The sequence below is a fragment of the Ranitomeya variabilis genome, chromosome 2, assembly GCF_051348905.1.
Source record: "Ranitomeya variabilis isolate aRanVar5 chromosome 2, aRanVar5.hap1, whole genome shotgun sequence".
Taxonomy (NCBI): Eukaryota; Metazoa; Chordata; class Amphibia; order Anura; family Dendrobatidae; genus Ranitomeya; species Ranitomeya variabilis.
This window is the reverse complement of record NC_135233.1, coordinates 94404793-94420738: the sequence shown is the minus strand read 5'-3', so window position 1 is coordinate 94420738 and position 15946 is coordinate 94404793. Positions and strand designations below refer to the sequence as shown.

General features: G+C 51.8%; 1 protein-coding gene across 2 annotated transcripts in view; it reads right to left on the bottom strand.

The window, feature by feature from the left end:
• USP34 (ubiquitin specific peptidase 34) overlaps positions 1–13839 on the bottom strand; it is a 260330-nt gene extending 246491 nt beyond the window's left edge. For both annotated transcript variants that reach the window (XM_077282722.1, XM_077282723.1), the window contains exon 1: positions 13498–13839. In XM_077282722.1, the coding sequence (XP_077138837.1) occupies positions 13498–13540 (43 nt within the window). In that variant the 5' untranslated portion in view covers positions 13541–13839. The remainder of the gene's footprint in view (positions 1–13497) is intronic.
• Positions 13840–15946: the final 2107 nt, after the last annotated feature.

Sequence of the window (15946 nt, the reverse complement as noted above, 5' to 3'; positions counted from 1 at the left end):
AGCCTTTAGTTCTCTGTAGTTGGATGAATTCCTGCTTGTTGTCTGGTCCCAGAGACCCTGGAAAGGGGGGTGATTTATCATGGCTCCCCAGCCCGTTCCGCTGGCATCTGTCGTAACTGTAGTCAATGGGACTTGTGTCCAACTGACTCCTTTTTGTAAGTTTTTTGGGGTTACCCACCATGCTAGGGAGGCCTTGACACGACCCGGTGTGTACAACCTCTTGTTCAAAGAACTGGGATGACCGTTCCAATTCTGCAGGATATGTGCCTGAAGAATCTTGGAATGGGCTTGAGCCCATGGTACCGATTGGATGCAGGTTGTCATGGATCCTAGGAGAGACATGCCTTCTCTGATTGTAGGGGATCTGGTGTCTCTGAACGTCTTGACCTTCGATAGTAGGGCTAGACGATGGTCCAATGGAAGGAAGGACATTTGTCTTGCAGAGTCCAGAAGAACTCCTAGGAATTTCCTGCATTTGGAGGGCCGTAGCTGTGATTTTTCCAGATTCGGAACCCATCCAAGAGACGTCAGGATATTGAGAGTCTTCGACACATGAGACTCCAAGGTTTGTTTGGTGGAAGCCACTAACAAAAGGTCGTCTAGATAAGGCACTATACAGACGCCTTGCCTCCGGATAAAGGAGACTACTTCCCCCATTATTTTGGAAAAAACTCTTGGTGCAGAGGATATCCCAAATGGAAGGACGTTGAACTGATAGTGCTCTATCAGATGTCCCTTCTGTACTGCAAATTTGAGATACTGTCGATGTCTCTGGTGAATGGGGATGTGAAAGTATGCATCTTTCAGATCGATCGTAGCCATGAAGGAGTGTGGGCTTATCAAGGGAATGGCATTTTTCACTGATTCCATCTTGAATCTTCGGTATTTTACATGCCGGTTGAGGCCTTTCAGATTTATAATAATACGGCACTCGCCCGAAGGTTTGGGCACCAGAAAAAGACGGGAGTAATGCCCCCGATCTCTCTCTGATCCCGGAACCTGAGATATCACATTTGACATCTTTAGGGCCCTGAGACCCGACTCTAATATGGACTGGTCTTTTAAGGAGGGAAGGGAGGTAATCTTTAGACCCCGTGGGGGGGAGGAAATGAAATCTATTAAAGAACCTCTTTGATGACGTTGAGGACCCAGGGGCAATTGGTGATGTTTTGCCACTGAAGTACAAAATTTGAGAGTCTCCCCCCCACCGGGTCGAAGTCATCGCTTCTCTTGCTGAGACTGTTGCTGCTGTTGTTGAGGGATAAGGATATTCCTCCCCCCCTCCCTTCGGGTAACTCCATATCCCGGTTTTGTCTTTTCCTCTCTGAGAGGTTTGGGCCTGAAAGGGACGAAAAAATTTATTTTTGGGAGCTTTTTGCTCTGGGAGGGCTTTCTTTTTATCAGTTGCCTTCTCCAAGATGTCATCTAGGGAAGGCCCGAAGACATAGTTACCCTTAAACGGTATGGCGCACAATTTGGCCTTGGAGGTGATATCACCAGACCACATTTTTAGCCAGAGCGCCCGTCTGGCTGAATTAGTCTGCACTAATGATCTAGCAGCAACTCTGATAGTTTCCATAGAGGCATCTGCTAAGAAACCCGTAGCTCTGAGAAGACTGGGTAGAGAGTCTAACAATTCAGCTCTGGAAGTGCCCTGGGATATGTGGGATTCCAGTTCTCCCAACCAGCGGAAAAGTGCTCTAGCCACACATGTTGACGCAATATTGGCTTTGAGGGCTACCGTGGAAGTCTCCCACGATTTTTTCAACAGACTTTATTTTCCTGTCCATCGGATCTTTTGTGACGAGTCTTCGAATGGAAGAGCCGTTCTTTTAGCCACTCTTGCCACTTGTGAATCAACTTTGGGGACATCCCATTTGGCCGAATCCCCTTCCAAGGGGAATCTATGCTTCATCTCGGATGGGGTACTGAGACGTTTTTCAGGTAGTTCCCACTCCTGATCAATCATATCAGATATATTGGAATGAATTGGGAAACCCACCCGTTTACCCTTAGTTATACCACCAAACATCTGGTCCTGTATGGACTGCGGTTCTGATTCTTCCTCCAGCCCCATTAGTACTGCGTATGGCAGATACTAAATCCTCAAACCATTCTGAAGAAAAAAGATATTTCCTAGCTTCAGAGGTTATAGGGGACGTAGGTTCCTCTCGTCGACCTGAGGATGAGGCATAGGAGAGGTCTGATTCAGATTCAGAATCCTCATCCTGGATCTTTCTTTTTTTAGCTGGAGAGAGTGGCGGTGGGGGTGGAGGGGTAAAGGCCGCTAGGGAAGTTTGCACCTCCTGTTTGACTAGGGAGCGGATTTCTTCCAATAGAGAAGGTTGCTCTGCTCTGACAACCTTGTCAGTACAGGTTCTGCAGAGTTTTTTCTCCCATAATGGGGGCAGTTTAATGTTACAGATGGCACACTTCTTTTTAGTAGTAGTTTTAGAGGTGGACTTTTCTCCCTGTAAGAAGAGGGGAGAGAGAGCCATAACTAATAATATTCCTCTAAACACTATCTAAGGACCCCTGTCCCTGCAGCACTTACTGTGGCAGGGGCAGCGCTGGGCTCTGCAGGCGCAGGGGCAGGTACTGCTCTCCATGACAGGACAGTCTTACCTGCGACGTTTTCCGGCAGGTTTTATGCTGTGCAGCATGTCCCTGCCCCCAGCGGTTAAAGAAATCCTCCTCCTCCCCTCCATGGTCTCGGGTGGAGGAACGGCGTCCTGCACAAGGCGCCGCCGGCAGAAGTGCCTCCAGAGAGCGCAAAAAAGACCGGAAGTGACGCGTGCGATCACTTCCGGGTCGCCAGCAGTGTGGAGAGGAGAGGAGACCGGAGAGCTCAGGGAGGACTCCGGTCAGGATCGCTGGCCTGCTTTGCCCTCACCGGGGCGCGGAAAGGCCAGGGAACGGTCCCGAGGACACCGCAGCGCGGCGCGACGGAAGCAGCACCAGGGGGGGAGGTAAGATACGACCCCATGCTGCCCATTTTTTTTTTTAAAAGGCAGAGCCTCAGTAGGCGCAGTAGTTACCGGCCACCACAGCACACGAAAGAAACCTCTCTCTGTCCCATGGGGAACAGGAAAGACACTGGTGAGGGTGAGGTGGGAGGGCCTTTTAACCTCTCCGTATTTCCTGTTCCCCATTAGGGCAAAGAGGCAACCTCCATATGCCGTTGTGGAAGGTGACTAGAGAAAGGTCCCTTAGTCGGTTTCAGTAGGCTCCACAATCATGGGGAAGACTGCTGACTTGACAGATGTCCAGAAGGCAGTCATTGCCATACTCCACAAGGAGGATAAGCCACAAAAGGTCATTGCTAAAGAAGCTGGCTGTTCACAGAGTGCTGTATCCAAGCATATTAATGGAAAGTTGAATGGAAGGACAAAGTTTGGTAGTAAAAGGTGCACAAGAAAACCGCAGCCTTGAAAGGATTGTTAAGAAAAGGCCATTCAAAAATTTGGGGGAGATTCACAAGGAGTGGACTGCTGCTGGAGTCATTGCTTCAAGAGCCACCACACACAGACGGATCCAGGACATGGGCTATAAGTGTCACATTCCTTGTGTCAAACCACTCATGACCAATAGATGATCCCAGAAGTGTCTTACCTGGGCCAAGGAGAAAAAGAACTGGATTGTTGCTCATTGGTCCAAGGTGTTTTCAGATGAAAGTAAATTTTGCATTTAATTTGGAATGCAAAGTCCCAGAGTCTGGAGGAAGAGTGGAGAGGCCACAATCCAAGCTGCCTGAGGTCTAGTGTGAAGTTTCCACAATCAGTGATCATTTTGGGAGCCATGTCATCTGCTGGTGTAGGTCCACTGTGTTTTATCAAGACCAAAAAGTCAGTGCAGCCATCTACCAGGAAATTTTAGATCACGTCATGCTTTCTTCTGCCGACAAGCTTTTTGGAGATGGAAATTTCTTTCTCCAGCAGGACTTGGCACCTGTCCACACTGCCAAAAGCACCAATACCTGGTTTAAAAACAACAGTATCCTTGTGCGTGATTGGCCAGCAAACTTGCCTGACCTTAGCCCATAGAGAATCTATGGGGCTAAGGCAAGAGGAAGATAGACACCCAACAATGCAGACGAGCTGAAGGCTGCAATCAAAGCAACCTGGACTTCCATAACACCTCAGCAGTGCCACAGGCTGATCGCCTCCATGCCACGCAGAATTGATGCAAAAGGAGCCCCAACCAAGTATTGAGTGCATTTATTGAACATAAATTTCAGTAGGCCAACATTTCTGATTTGAAAATAATTTTTCAAGCTGGTGTTATAAAGTATTCTTATTTACTGAGATAATGACTTTGGGGTTTTCATTGGCTGTAAGCCATAATCATCAACATTAACAGAAATAAACAAATGAAATAGATCACTGTTTGTAATAACTATATACGAGTTTCACTTTTTGTATTGAAGAACTGAAATAAATTGACTTTTTGAAGATATTCTAATTTAGTGAGAAGCACTTGAATATGCACCAATACAAGGGAACGGACATCCACTAAATATTAAAATCTCATAAGGCAAAGGTGCAGAGAAAAAGCCAGTTGCCACAAGGCAGAGGTTAGCCCTGCAGCACCTTTAGGATAGGGCTACACCACATGTGTCGAGGCGCACTCAAATTGCAGTGCCACATTGTGACATTGCATAGAATGAGCTTCTGTGGCGTCTCACTGCAACAGAGTCAAATGTTTTTACGTTTTCAAGACTCACTTGCAATAAACTACAAAGAAAATCATGGATAGCACTTGTCCAAGTTATACGCTGGCTACTCGACAACGTGAGCTAACCCCAAGGCCAAATTCAGACGTCTGTTTATCACGGCCTAACAGACTGCCATGCGTCTTCTAGCCTGAACAGGAAAGCATCATAGATGTATAAAAAGCACTCAAGTTTGGGTCAGAACTGCGGCCAGTCCATGCATCATGGTCTGTACACGGACATCTGAGTTTGGCCTTAAGTGAGATCCTACAGAGTGGACTCTCACCAGTTATAAGGTGATAGGGGTACACACTAGTATATCACTATCAAACCACTGAACACAACTAGTCACATACTGATGCATTCTAGAAATCTCAAAAAAAAAAAGAAAAAAAAAAAAAAAACACGACCAGAGCATTCATGTCTGCAGCGGAATGCCTAAAGCAAGAATACACTCAATGCTGTCACTAATTACAATGACACGGGCATTAAATGCAGTGATCCATAAAATACATGAGACAAACCAGATCCCACCCAAACCTGTTCAGGACATACTGTTACTAGAGGAAATAACCAGGAATAGTCGCCCCTGCAGGTGTCACCCAGACCAGCCACCGGTTATTACAGGATTGAGGCAGTGTGTATCCATCCATCAAAGCGACACATGACCCGAACAGAGGCTATACCAGAATACAGCAAATATATCTGGACATTTTTAGAAATCTCTGAATATTTGAATTTGCAGAAACACTAAGAACCAGGACTAAAAGGAATAAAATGAATGGGAAACAGCAGGATTTCAATGTTTGCAAAGAGCAAGTCTTCTAATGCAAACATACCGTAATAGAAAATAATAGAAAAGCCATAAAAACAAAAATCACTAGTTAATAAACCAGTGATTTGCTGAAATTGAGTACAGGTTAGGTTCACACGAGTGAAAATGAGATGTATATAAAAAAAAAAAAGTTTCATCCAGAAAAGATTAATGATTTTTTTTCCTCACTTATCCGTGTGCAGTCCGTAGAAAATCTGTTATTTACAGCAGCAGCTATTAATCACTTATAATACTATTTACAGTTTACTTTGTTACAGAATTGCAATGCATCTGTAAAAATCGGATGCTGTACTGTGGCTCTGTATAGAGTTTTGGGGGGCATCCATTAGCTTGAAATAGGCCTTATCCTATTTGTAGGAAACTAGTGAATGCGGCAATATTTTTTTCACATGCAATTTCGTTAAAGTGAACCTGTCACCAGGTTTGGCCGATAAGAGATACAGCCATCACATTTCAGAGCAGATATACGGCATTCTATAATGTTGTATATCCGCCCCCAACCCAACCTGTAAGAGAAGAAAAATAACTTATACTCACATGCTGGGCGGTCCGAGGGGTGTCGCTGGTCTTGGTCCAGCGTCTCGCATCTTCTTATGATCCCCACCCTCCTGCTTGCTTCGTGTGGATGATGTGTCTCCTCCGCACCACGCTCCTGTGCAGGCGTACTTCTCTGCCCTGTCGAGGGCAGAGCAAAGTACTGCAGTGCGCATGTGCCGGGCTTTGACCTTTCCCGGCACCTGCGCACTGCAGGACTTTGCTCTGCCTTCGACAGGGCAGAGAAGTACGCCTGTACAGGAGCGTGGTGCCGAGGAGAAGCGTCATCCACACGAAGCAAGCAGCAGGGCGGCATCGCAAGAAAGGAGGGGCCGGACCAAGTAGAGTGACACCCATCGGACCAGACCGCCCCGCAGGCAAGTATAATAAAAGTTATTTTTCTTCTCTTGCAGGTCAGGCTGGGGGCAGATATACAACATTATAGAATGCCGTATATCAGCTCTGAAAGGTGATGGCCGTATCTATTATCGGCCAAACCTGGTGACAAGTTCCCTTTAAGTATATAAAAAAAAAAAATTGCTCCTCTGCACTGCCCCATTAAATAACATTGGTCCCAGTCTGGTCCGTTCTCGCATGGACAGCACTAGGCCCGAAAACACGGTCGTGTGAAAATGTCCTAAACCAAGCACCTTTACACATAGTAGAGCCCACTGCTATATGTGAAGGATATTGTACCTGAAGTTCAGCAAGGCTCAGGCCATACCGATCCAGACAAATTTTAGACTGAGGCACACAAAACACACATATCCATGATAAGAATGAGCATGTTCACTCTGGTCACAAGCTCAGCACAGACAAGCCATGGGGCTAATGTTTATGCAAATCCACCGCAGACTAAAAAAAGATTTGCAATGTATTTCTTTAACTTTTTGGATAAAGCAGCATTGCGGCTACAAGTTATTAAAAACTCTATACACAGCGTTTAGTTCTTAGTTTTTATTATATGTAGCATGTCTTGGGTGTGGAGTTTTTTTCTGTCCTGTCCTTGAAACAAACAGCAAACACTTGAAATCCATTGTATTTTCTTTAAAAAAAAAAAGGTTTAAAAAAAAAAAAAAAAAAAAGCGTAGGAGCATGAAGTAGGCCATAAAAGGCTTTCTCTGCATGACCTATAGACAGGAGCAGTCAATAATACAGAGGTCTGACACACCCAAAAACAGGCTGGGCCCAGTAGGTACTTAACAGGTTAATGTGGGAGCTGTTTTAGGGTAAGGGTATGTTTCCACGTTCAGGAAACGCTGCGTTTTTGACACTGCGTTTTTCCGCAGCGTCAAAAACGCAGCGTCCAGATGTTACAGCATAGTGGAGGGGATTTCATGAAATCCAGACTCCACTATGCGTTAAAAAACGCATGCGTTTTTGCCGCGAAAACGCATGTGTGGTGCGTTTTTTTCAAAACGCAGCATGTTGCTACTATGAGCAAAACACGCAGGCACACCGCAGGTGACCTGCCAGTGACCTCAGGTGCAGTTTTGGTCAGGATTTTACCTGCATAAAATCCTGACCAAAGCCTGAAGCAAAACTGAACGTGGAAACATACCCTAAGGCTTTCTAACACAGGCCAGCACCCAACAAATCACTGGCACACAAACATGTCATGACCAGACAATGAATGAGAAAATGTTCATTTATTGGCAGATAGCATCTTTTATACACACTAAAAAAAATAATCGTTCTTGGTATCACAACTCCTCCAGTAAATATGGGCTGTTTGTGGACAATATGGAGGCCAAACAATTCCATCAAAAGGGTTTTCCCTGACTAAGATATTAATGACCTTTACTTAAATTAAAAAACGTTCTGTGGATATAATCAGCGCTGTTGAAAAAATGCAGGTCCAGACGTGATAAAAAAAATGGAATATAGTGGTTTAGGGTATGCTCACACTGGGCGTTTTTGCTGCGGTTTTTTTTTTTTTTGCTGTGTTTTTCTATGATAATTTTCAGCTGCTTTTTACAGTACCAGCAAAGCCTATGAGATTTCAGAAATCTCATACACACACATTGGTTTTTTGTGTGATCAGTATTTTGTGCTTTGCTGTGTTTTTTGGAGCATGTCCCTTTCAGCGTTTTTGCAGCGTTTTTCACCCATTGGCTTAAATGGGTGTTGAAAAAACGCTGCAAAAACGCAGGTATCATTATTTGCAGCTTTTTTTCTGCAGAAAAGTCATGGACATTAGCATGGACAAAGAGACACAAGTTAGCCCCAAAAACGCACCAAAACCACAACTAAACCTGCGTTTTTGCTGCAGCTTCTTTGCTGCCAAGAAATCAGGTTTTGCTGCAGAAAAAATGAAAAAAGGCAAGAAACTCCCTGTGTGAACCTACCCTTAATCTACATGTTTCAAAGTCCAAATGACTTCTTCATCAGGAAATTACCACAAAAAATTGTTCAAACCCATACAGATTGTATCAGGCCACAATAAATGGGCACTGACAAAGTTGTCATATCAATGATTAGCACTCATTATTTGCAGAAATCTTCTCCAAATGCATAGCTGGAGACTTTTCTGACTCCTGATGGGGGAATTTCTCATGCACAAAGGACTCCCTATCGAACTTTGGTTGCGTGACAAGTTTCACGGACAAAGTCATCACGTAGCCCCAGCATTAGGCCGGTGTCCCACTTGCGACTGCAGTGCGAGTCTCTCACCTCAATACCCGGCAATGCCAACGGCGGTTCGGACCGGAGAGTTCAGCTGCATAGAAATACATGCAGCCGCACACTCGGGTCCCGAGAGCCAGGTATTGAGGCGCGAGTTTCTCAAAAAAAAGTCGCAAGTGGGACACCAGCCTTAAAAGGAGTCTGTCACCGTCTGGGACGTATAAAACTTATTAATATGGGCATACAGATGATGGAAATATGAAACTAGTCCTACCCGTATGCCTCATATCTGCAGTATTGTTGAGAAATCATATTTTATTTCTATATGCTAATGATTTCTTCCAGGCTCTGGGGAGTGCTTTTAAGAAATCTCTGCCTCCTGTCTTCATTTGGGTACCAACCCCCCTCCCACCAATGTCAGTGCCCCGTGACGTGTAATGGTGGCCCCAGAATCCGGCACCTGCAATAGCACAATTATACAGTTCCTATTACGTCCTCCTATAGGCCTTGGATTCAGCATACTTCTGCATAGAAGCCGGTGTCTGCAGCGATAAGGTGCTCTCCCCATTTCCTTCCTCCCTGCATAGTTAGGAACCATACCGTTTCTGATGCCCCTTTCACCCACGTATGCATGGTAGGGAGAGCACCTTATCACTGAGCACGCCGGAGGTCACTGCAATGGAAGTATCAGTGATTCGCCTGCGCAGAACAATACTGAAGCCAATGCCCATAGGACAGAACAGGTACTGTATAATTGCGCTATTGCAGGGCGCGGACGCGGGATTCCGGGGCCACCGTTACACATCACCGCACACTGTGACACTGATGGAAGGAGTGTGGTGTAATGAGGACAGGAGGCAAACATTTCTTAAAGGCACCGCACGCCCCGGAAAAAATCATTAGCATAAGGAAATAAAAAAGGATTTCTCAACAAGATGGCAGATATGAGGCATATGGGTAGGACTAGTATATACCGTACTTCCCAGGGGTGAGAGTCCCTTCAACTCAGACGTCAGTACAGCCTCTGATCTCCAACGCAGCTGTCAGGATCCAAAGAGATGGGGCAAAAAATACAGTCCATAATCTAATTCAACAGCCTTACTGGAATCAACTGGATCTGTGAAGCCAAAGTAGTCACCCCACTCACAGACCAGCTCCCTCCGGGGTGTAGTGGGGTCTGTCGTCCTGACATCACCTCAGCTTGTGGTAACATTTCTACGGATAACGACAATCGGACTTGGTTGGCTAGAGATGAACTATTAGGACAGAAGCTGCTCTTATCTCAGTAAAACCTTCAGAAATCAAATTCTGCCAGATATCGTCTACAGCAGAGGTGTCAAACTGCATTCCTCGAGGGCCGCAAACAGGTCATGTTTTCAGGATTTCTTTGTATTGCACAGGTGATAATTTAATCACCTGCACAGAATGATTCCAGCACCTTGTGGAATGCTAAGGAAATCTTGAAAACACTCATGGTTTGAGGCCCTCGAGGAATGCAGTTTGACACCTCTGGTCTACAGGCTACAATTAGTTACATCCGACCAGATCTCGATCAGACACATCAGACTATTCCACACACATCAGGTGATTGCACAGACATCAGGAAGATCTGTAAACCAGGCACAGACTGCAGATCTATGTGGAATCCATGTCACCTGATCCCCGAATGCTACCAGCCCAGTGATGGCAGTAGCAGCCTGCAGAGCAGCACAGTCAGCACACAGCCGGGGACAGTCCGCACACAGCCGGGGCCTGCAGCGTCCCAGTTACCGGTCCTCATCCTCCCCTCCAGCCCCGACTCCCCAGTTACCGGTCCTCATCCTCCCCTCCAGCCCCGACTCCCCAGTTACCGGTCCTCGTCCTCCCCTCCAGCCCCGACTCCCCAGTTACCGGTCCTCGTCCTCCCCTCCAGCCCCGACTCCCCAGTTACCGGTCCTCGTCCTCCCCTCCAGCCCCGACTCCCCAGTTACCGGTCCTCGTCCTCCCCTCCAGCCCCGACTCCCCAGTTACCGGTCCTCGTCCTCCCCTCCAGCCCCGACTCCCCAGTTACCGGTCCTCGTCCTCCCCTCCAGCCCCGACTCCCCAGTTACCGGTCCTCGTCCTCCCCTCCAGCCCCGACTCCCCAGTTACCGGTCCTCGTCCTCCCCTCCAGCCCCGACTCCCCAGTTACCGGTCCTCGTCCTCCCCTCCAGCCCCGACTCCCCAGTTACCGGTCCTCGTCCTCCCCTCCAGCCCCGACTCCCCAGTTACCGGTCCTCGTCCTCCCCTCCAGCCCCGACTCCCCAGTTACCGGTCCTCGTCCTCCCCTCCAGCCCCGACTCCCCAGTTACCGGTCCTCGTCCTCCCCTCCAGCCCCGACTCCCCAGTTACCGGTCCTCGTCCTCCCCTCCAGCCCCGACTCCCCAGTTACCGGTCCTCGTCCTCCCCTCCAGCCCCGACTCCCCAGTTACCGGTCCTCGTCCTCCCCTCCAGCCCCGACTCCCCAGTTACCGGTCCTCGTCCTCCCCTCCAGCCCCGACTCCCCAGTTACCGGTCCTCGTCCTCCCCTCCAGCCCCGACTCCCCAGTTACCGGTCCTCGTCCTCCCCTCCAGCCCCGACTCCCCAGTTACCGGTCCTCGTCCTCCCCTCCAGCCCCGACTCCCCAGTTACCGGTCCTCGTCCTCCCCTCCAGCCCCGACTCCCCAGTTACCGGTCCTCGTCCTCCCCTCCAGCCCCGACTCCCCAGTTACCGGTCCTCGTCCTCCCCTCCAGCCCCGACTCCCCAGTTACCGGTCCTCGTCCTCCCCTCCAGCCCCGACTCCCCAGTTACCGGTCCTCGTCCTCCCCTCCAGCCCCGACTCCCCAGTTACCGGTCCTCGTCCTCCCCTCCAGCCCCGACTCCCCAGTTACCGGTTCTCGTCCTCCCCTCCAGCCCCGACTCCCCAGTTACCGGTTCTCGTCCTCCCGTCCAGCCCCGACTCCCCAGTTACCGGTTCTCGTCCTCCCCTCCAGCCCCGACTCCCCAGTTACCGGTCCTCGTCCTCCCCTCCAGCCCCGACTGCCCAGTTACCGGTCCTCGTCCTCCCCTCCAGCCCCGACTCCCCAGTTAGGCTACTTTCACACTAGCGTCGGGCTCAGCCCGTCGCAGTGCGTCGGGCCGAGGTCACCGACGCTAGTGTTGTCTCCGCCACACAACAGGGGCAGCGGACGCATTTTTCCAGCGCATCCGCTGCCCCATTGTGAGGTGCAGGGAAGTGCGGGGAGGTGGGGGCGGAGTTCCGGCCGCGCATGCGCGGTCAAAAAAAGCGGACCATCGGGAGCAAAAAACGTTACATGTAACTTTTTTGCTCCCGGCGGACCACCACAACACGGCGCAACCGTCTCACGACGGTTGCGACGTGTGGCAATCCGTCGCAATGGGTCACTAATGTTAGTCAATGGAGAAAAAACGCATCCTGCAAGCACTTTTGCAGGATGCGTTTTTTCTGCAAAACGACGCATTGTGACGGATTGCAGTTAACGCTAGTGTGAAAGTAGCCTTACCGGTCCTCGTCCTCCCCTCCAGCCCCGACTCCCCAGTTACCGGTCCTCGTCCTCCCCTCCAGCCCCGACTCCCCAGTTACCAGTCCTCGTCCCCCCCTCCAGCCCCGACTCCCCAGTAACCGGTCCTCGTCCTCCCCTCCAGCCCCGACTCCCCAGTAACCGGTCCTCGTCCTCCCCTCCAGTCCCGACTCCCCAGTTACCGGTCCTCATCCTCCCCTCCAGCCCCGACTCCCCAGTAACCGGTCCTCGTCCTCCCCTCCAGCCCCGACTCCCCAGTTACCGGTCCTCGTCCTCCCCTCCAGCCCCGACTCCCCAGTTACCGGTCCTCGTCCTCCCCTCCAGCCCCGACTCCCCAGTTACCGGTCCTCGTCCTCCCCTCCAGCCCCGACTCCCCAGTTACCGGTCCTCGTCCTCCCCTCCAGCCCCGACTCCCCAGTTACCGGTCCTCGTCCTCCCCTCCAGCCCCGACTCCCCAGTTACCGGTCCTCGTCCTCCCCTCCAGCCCCGACTCCCCAGTTACCAGTCCTCGTCCCCCCCTCCAGCCCCGACTCCCCAGTAACCGGTCCTCGTCCTCCCCTCCAGCCCCGACTCCCCAGTAACCGGTCCTCGTCCTCCCCTCCAGTCCCGACTCCCCAGTTACCGGTCCTCATCCTCCCCTCCAGCCCCGACTCCCCAGTAACCGGTCCTCGTCCTCCCCTCCAGTCCCGACTCCCCAGTTCCCGATCCGCATCCTCCCCTCCAGCCCCGACTCCCCAGTTCGCGTCCTCCCCTCCAGCCTCGACTCCCAGGCCCCGGTCCTCATCGTCCCCTCCAGGCCCGGCTCCCCAGGCCTCGTCCTCCAACCCCAGGCCTCGGTCCTCGTCCCCTGGCTCCCAAACCCCTGTCCTCGTCCTCCCCTCTAGCTCTCAAAGCCTCGGTCCTCGTCCTTCCCACCAGCCCCGACTCTCCAGGCCCCGGTCCTCGTCCTCCCCTCCAGAGAATGGCTCCCCAGGCCTCAGTCCTCCCCATCAGGCCCGGCTCCCAGGCCCCGGTTCTCATTCTCCCCTCCAGCTGTCCAGGCCCCGGTCCTCGTCGTCCCCTCCAGCCCCGGCTCCCAGGCCCCGGTCCTCGTCCTCCCCACCAGCCACGGCTTCCCAGGCCCTCATCGTCCCCTCCAGGCCCGGCTCCCCAGGTCGCGGTCCTCATCGCCCCCTCCAGCCCCGGCTCCCAGGCCCCGGTCCTCATCGCCCCCTCCAGCCCGGGCTCCCAGGCCCCGGATCGGTCACTTACTCTCATTTAACACCTCCACCAGGTCTGCGCAGATTTCACACATCGTTCATGAAGGAGCCGCGTCCCGAGCATGGATCTGGTGCTGCCGCGGCCCGTCAGCCGGTGTATTCGGCGCCGCTTGTGGCTGCAAGGCCCGGGAACGAGCAGGCGTGAGGGACGGGCTGTGACTGGATGTTTACGACGAGAAGGAGGCGGCAAGAAGGGGCGAAGTGGAAAGAATAACGACGAGTTTATTTTTCCCAAATGTGACCGAGGCGGCGACAAGCGGAGCCACTCACTGCCTCACCGAGCCATCAGCACCACAGCCGCCGCCATTTTGGTTGGGGATGCTCGGTTCAGCTCGGCAGTTTCCGGAAGTGATTCGGCTGTTCGGCTTAGAGATCCCGCCCAGCGGCCAAACTCTAAAGTCACATGACCAAATCAAAAGAGAGGCGGGGCTTAGCGGGGGACTGCAGCCTGCGAGCTCGGACGGTCCAGCGTGTCCCAGCCTGAGGCATGCTGGGAGTTGTGTGACTTATCAGCAATGCCTTATGTCGCTACCTGTGTGTATCACTTGTATTTGTAGCCTGTGACGGACCAGAGACACTGGTGAAATCGTCGTGTCAGCCTTATTGTAGCGGGTCCCTCATTGTGACCCTACAGAGAAGCCATTTCACCATACATGAGCTCTGCTCCGTTCTCGTGTTCCGGCTGCCCGCCTGCAAAATGGCCGCCACAGCCTTAGCCCAGCTGATGTATTGCCCCCTTTCACCTTTAGCTCTATCCAATAGACCAGGGGCGACAACCGGGATGCACTGGTCCATTGTGACAGAATAGGGGTGTTCCTGACTTCCTGGGTACAGGGGAGTTTGTGGTTCCTTGCAGAATGGAGAAATTACAGCAACAGCTTCCAAAAGATGGCGGCCTGGTCTGTGCCATACCTCTCCTACTGCCTGGGGGCCTGGTCTGTGCCGTACCTCTCCTACTGCCTGGGGGCCTGGTCTGTGCCGTACCTCTCCTGCTGCCTGGGGGGGCCTGGTCTGTGCCATAGCTCTCCTACTGCCTGGGGGCCTGGTCTGTGCCGTACCTCTCCTACTGCCTGGGGGCCTGGTCTGTGCCGTACCTCTCCTACTGCCTGGGGGCCTGGTCTGTGCCATACCTCTCCTACTGCCTGGGGGCCTGGTCTGTGCCATACCTCTCCTACTGCCTGGGGGCCTGGTCTGTACCATACCTCTCCTGCTGCCTGGGGGCCTGGTCTGTGCCGTACCTCTCCTACTGCCTGGGGGCCTGGTCTGTGCCATACCTCTCCTACTGCCTGAGGGCCTGGTCTGTACCATACCTCTCCTACTGCCTGAGGGCCTGGTCTGTGCCATACCTCTCCTACTGCCTGGGGGCCTGGTCTGTGCCGTACCTCTCCTACTGCCTGAGGGCCTGGTCTGTGCCGTACCTCTCCTACTGCCTGATGGCCTGGTCTGTACCATACCTCTCCTACTGCCTGGGGGCCTGGTCTGTGCTGTACCTCTCCTACTACCTGGGGGCCTGGTCTGTGCCATACCTCTCCTACGGCCTGGTCTGTGCCATACCTCTCCTACTGCCTGGGGGCCTGGTCTGTGCCATACCTCTCCTACTGCCTGGGGGCCTGGTCTGTGCCATACCTCTCCTACTGCCTGGGGGCCTGGTCTGTGCCATACCTCTCCTGCCTGGGGGCCTGGTCTGTGCCATACCTCTCCTGCTGCCTGGGGGCCTGGTCTGTGCCGTACCTCTCCTGCTGCCTGGGGGCCTGGTCTGTGCCGTACCTCTCCTACTGCCTGGGGGCCTGGTCTGTGTCGTACCTCTCCTACTGCCTGGGGGCCTGGTCTGTGTCTTCTACTGCCTGGGAGCCTGGTCTGTGCCATACCTCTCCTACTGCCTGGGGGCCTGGTCTGTGCCATTCCTCTCCTACTGCCTGGGGGCCTGGTCTGTGCCATTCCTCTCCTACTGCCTGGGGGCCTGGTCTGTGCCATTCCTCTCCTACTGCCTGGGGGCCTGGTCTGTGCCGTACCTCTCCTACTGCCTGGGGGCCTGGTCTGTGCCATACCTCTCCTACTGCCTGGGTGCCTGTTTTTTGCCATACCGACTCCTATCCAGGAGGCCTGTTCTATGCCGTACTGACTCCCACTATCCTGGATGCCTGGTCTGTGCCATACCGACTCCTACTATCCTGGGGGCCTCTGTGTATAGTGTACAAGTAATACAGGGATCACCAGTGACATTATACACAGGAGCTCTGTATATAGTGTACAGATAATAGTGATCACCAGTGACATTATACACAGGAGCTCTGTATATAGTGTACAGATAATACAGTGATCACCAATGACATTATACACAGGAGCTCTGTATATAATGTCAGTGTACAGGTAATACAGTGATCACCAGTGACATCAAACACAGGAATTCTGTATATCGTGTCAGTGTACAGGTAATACAA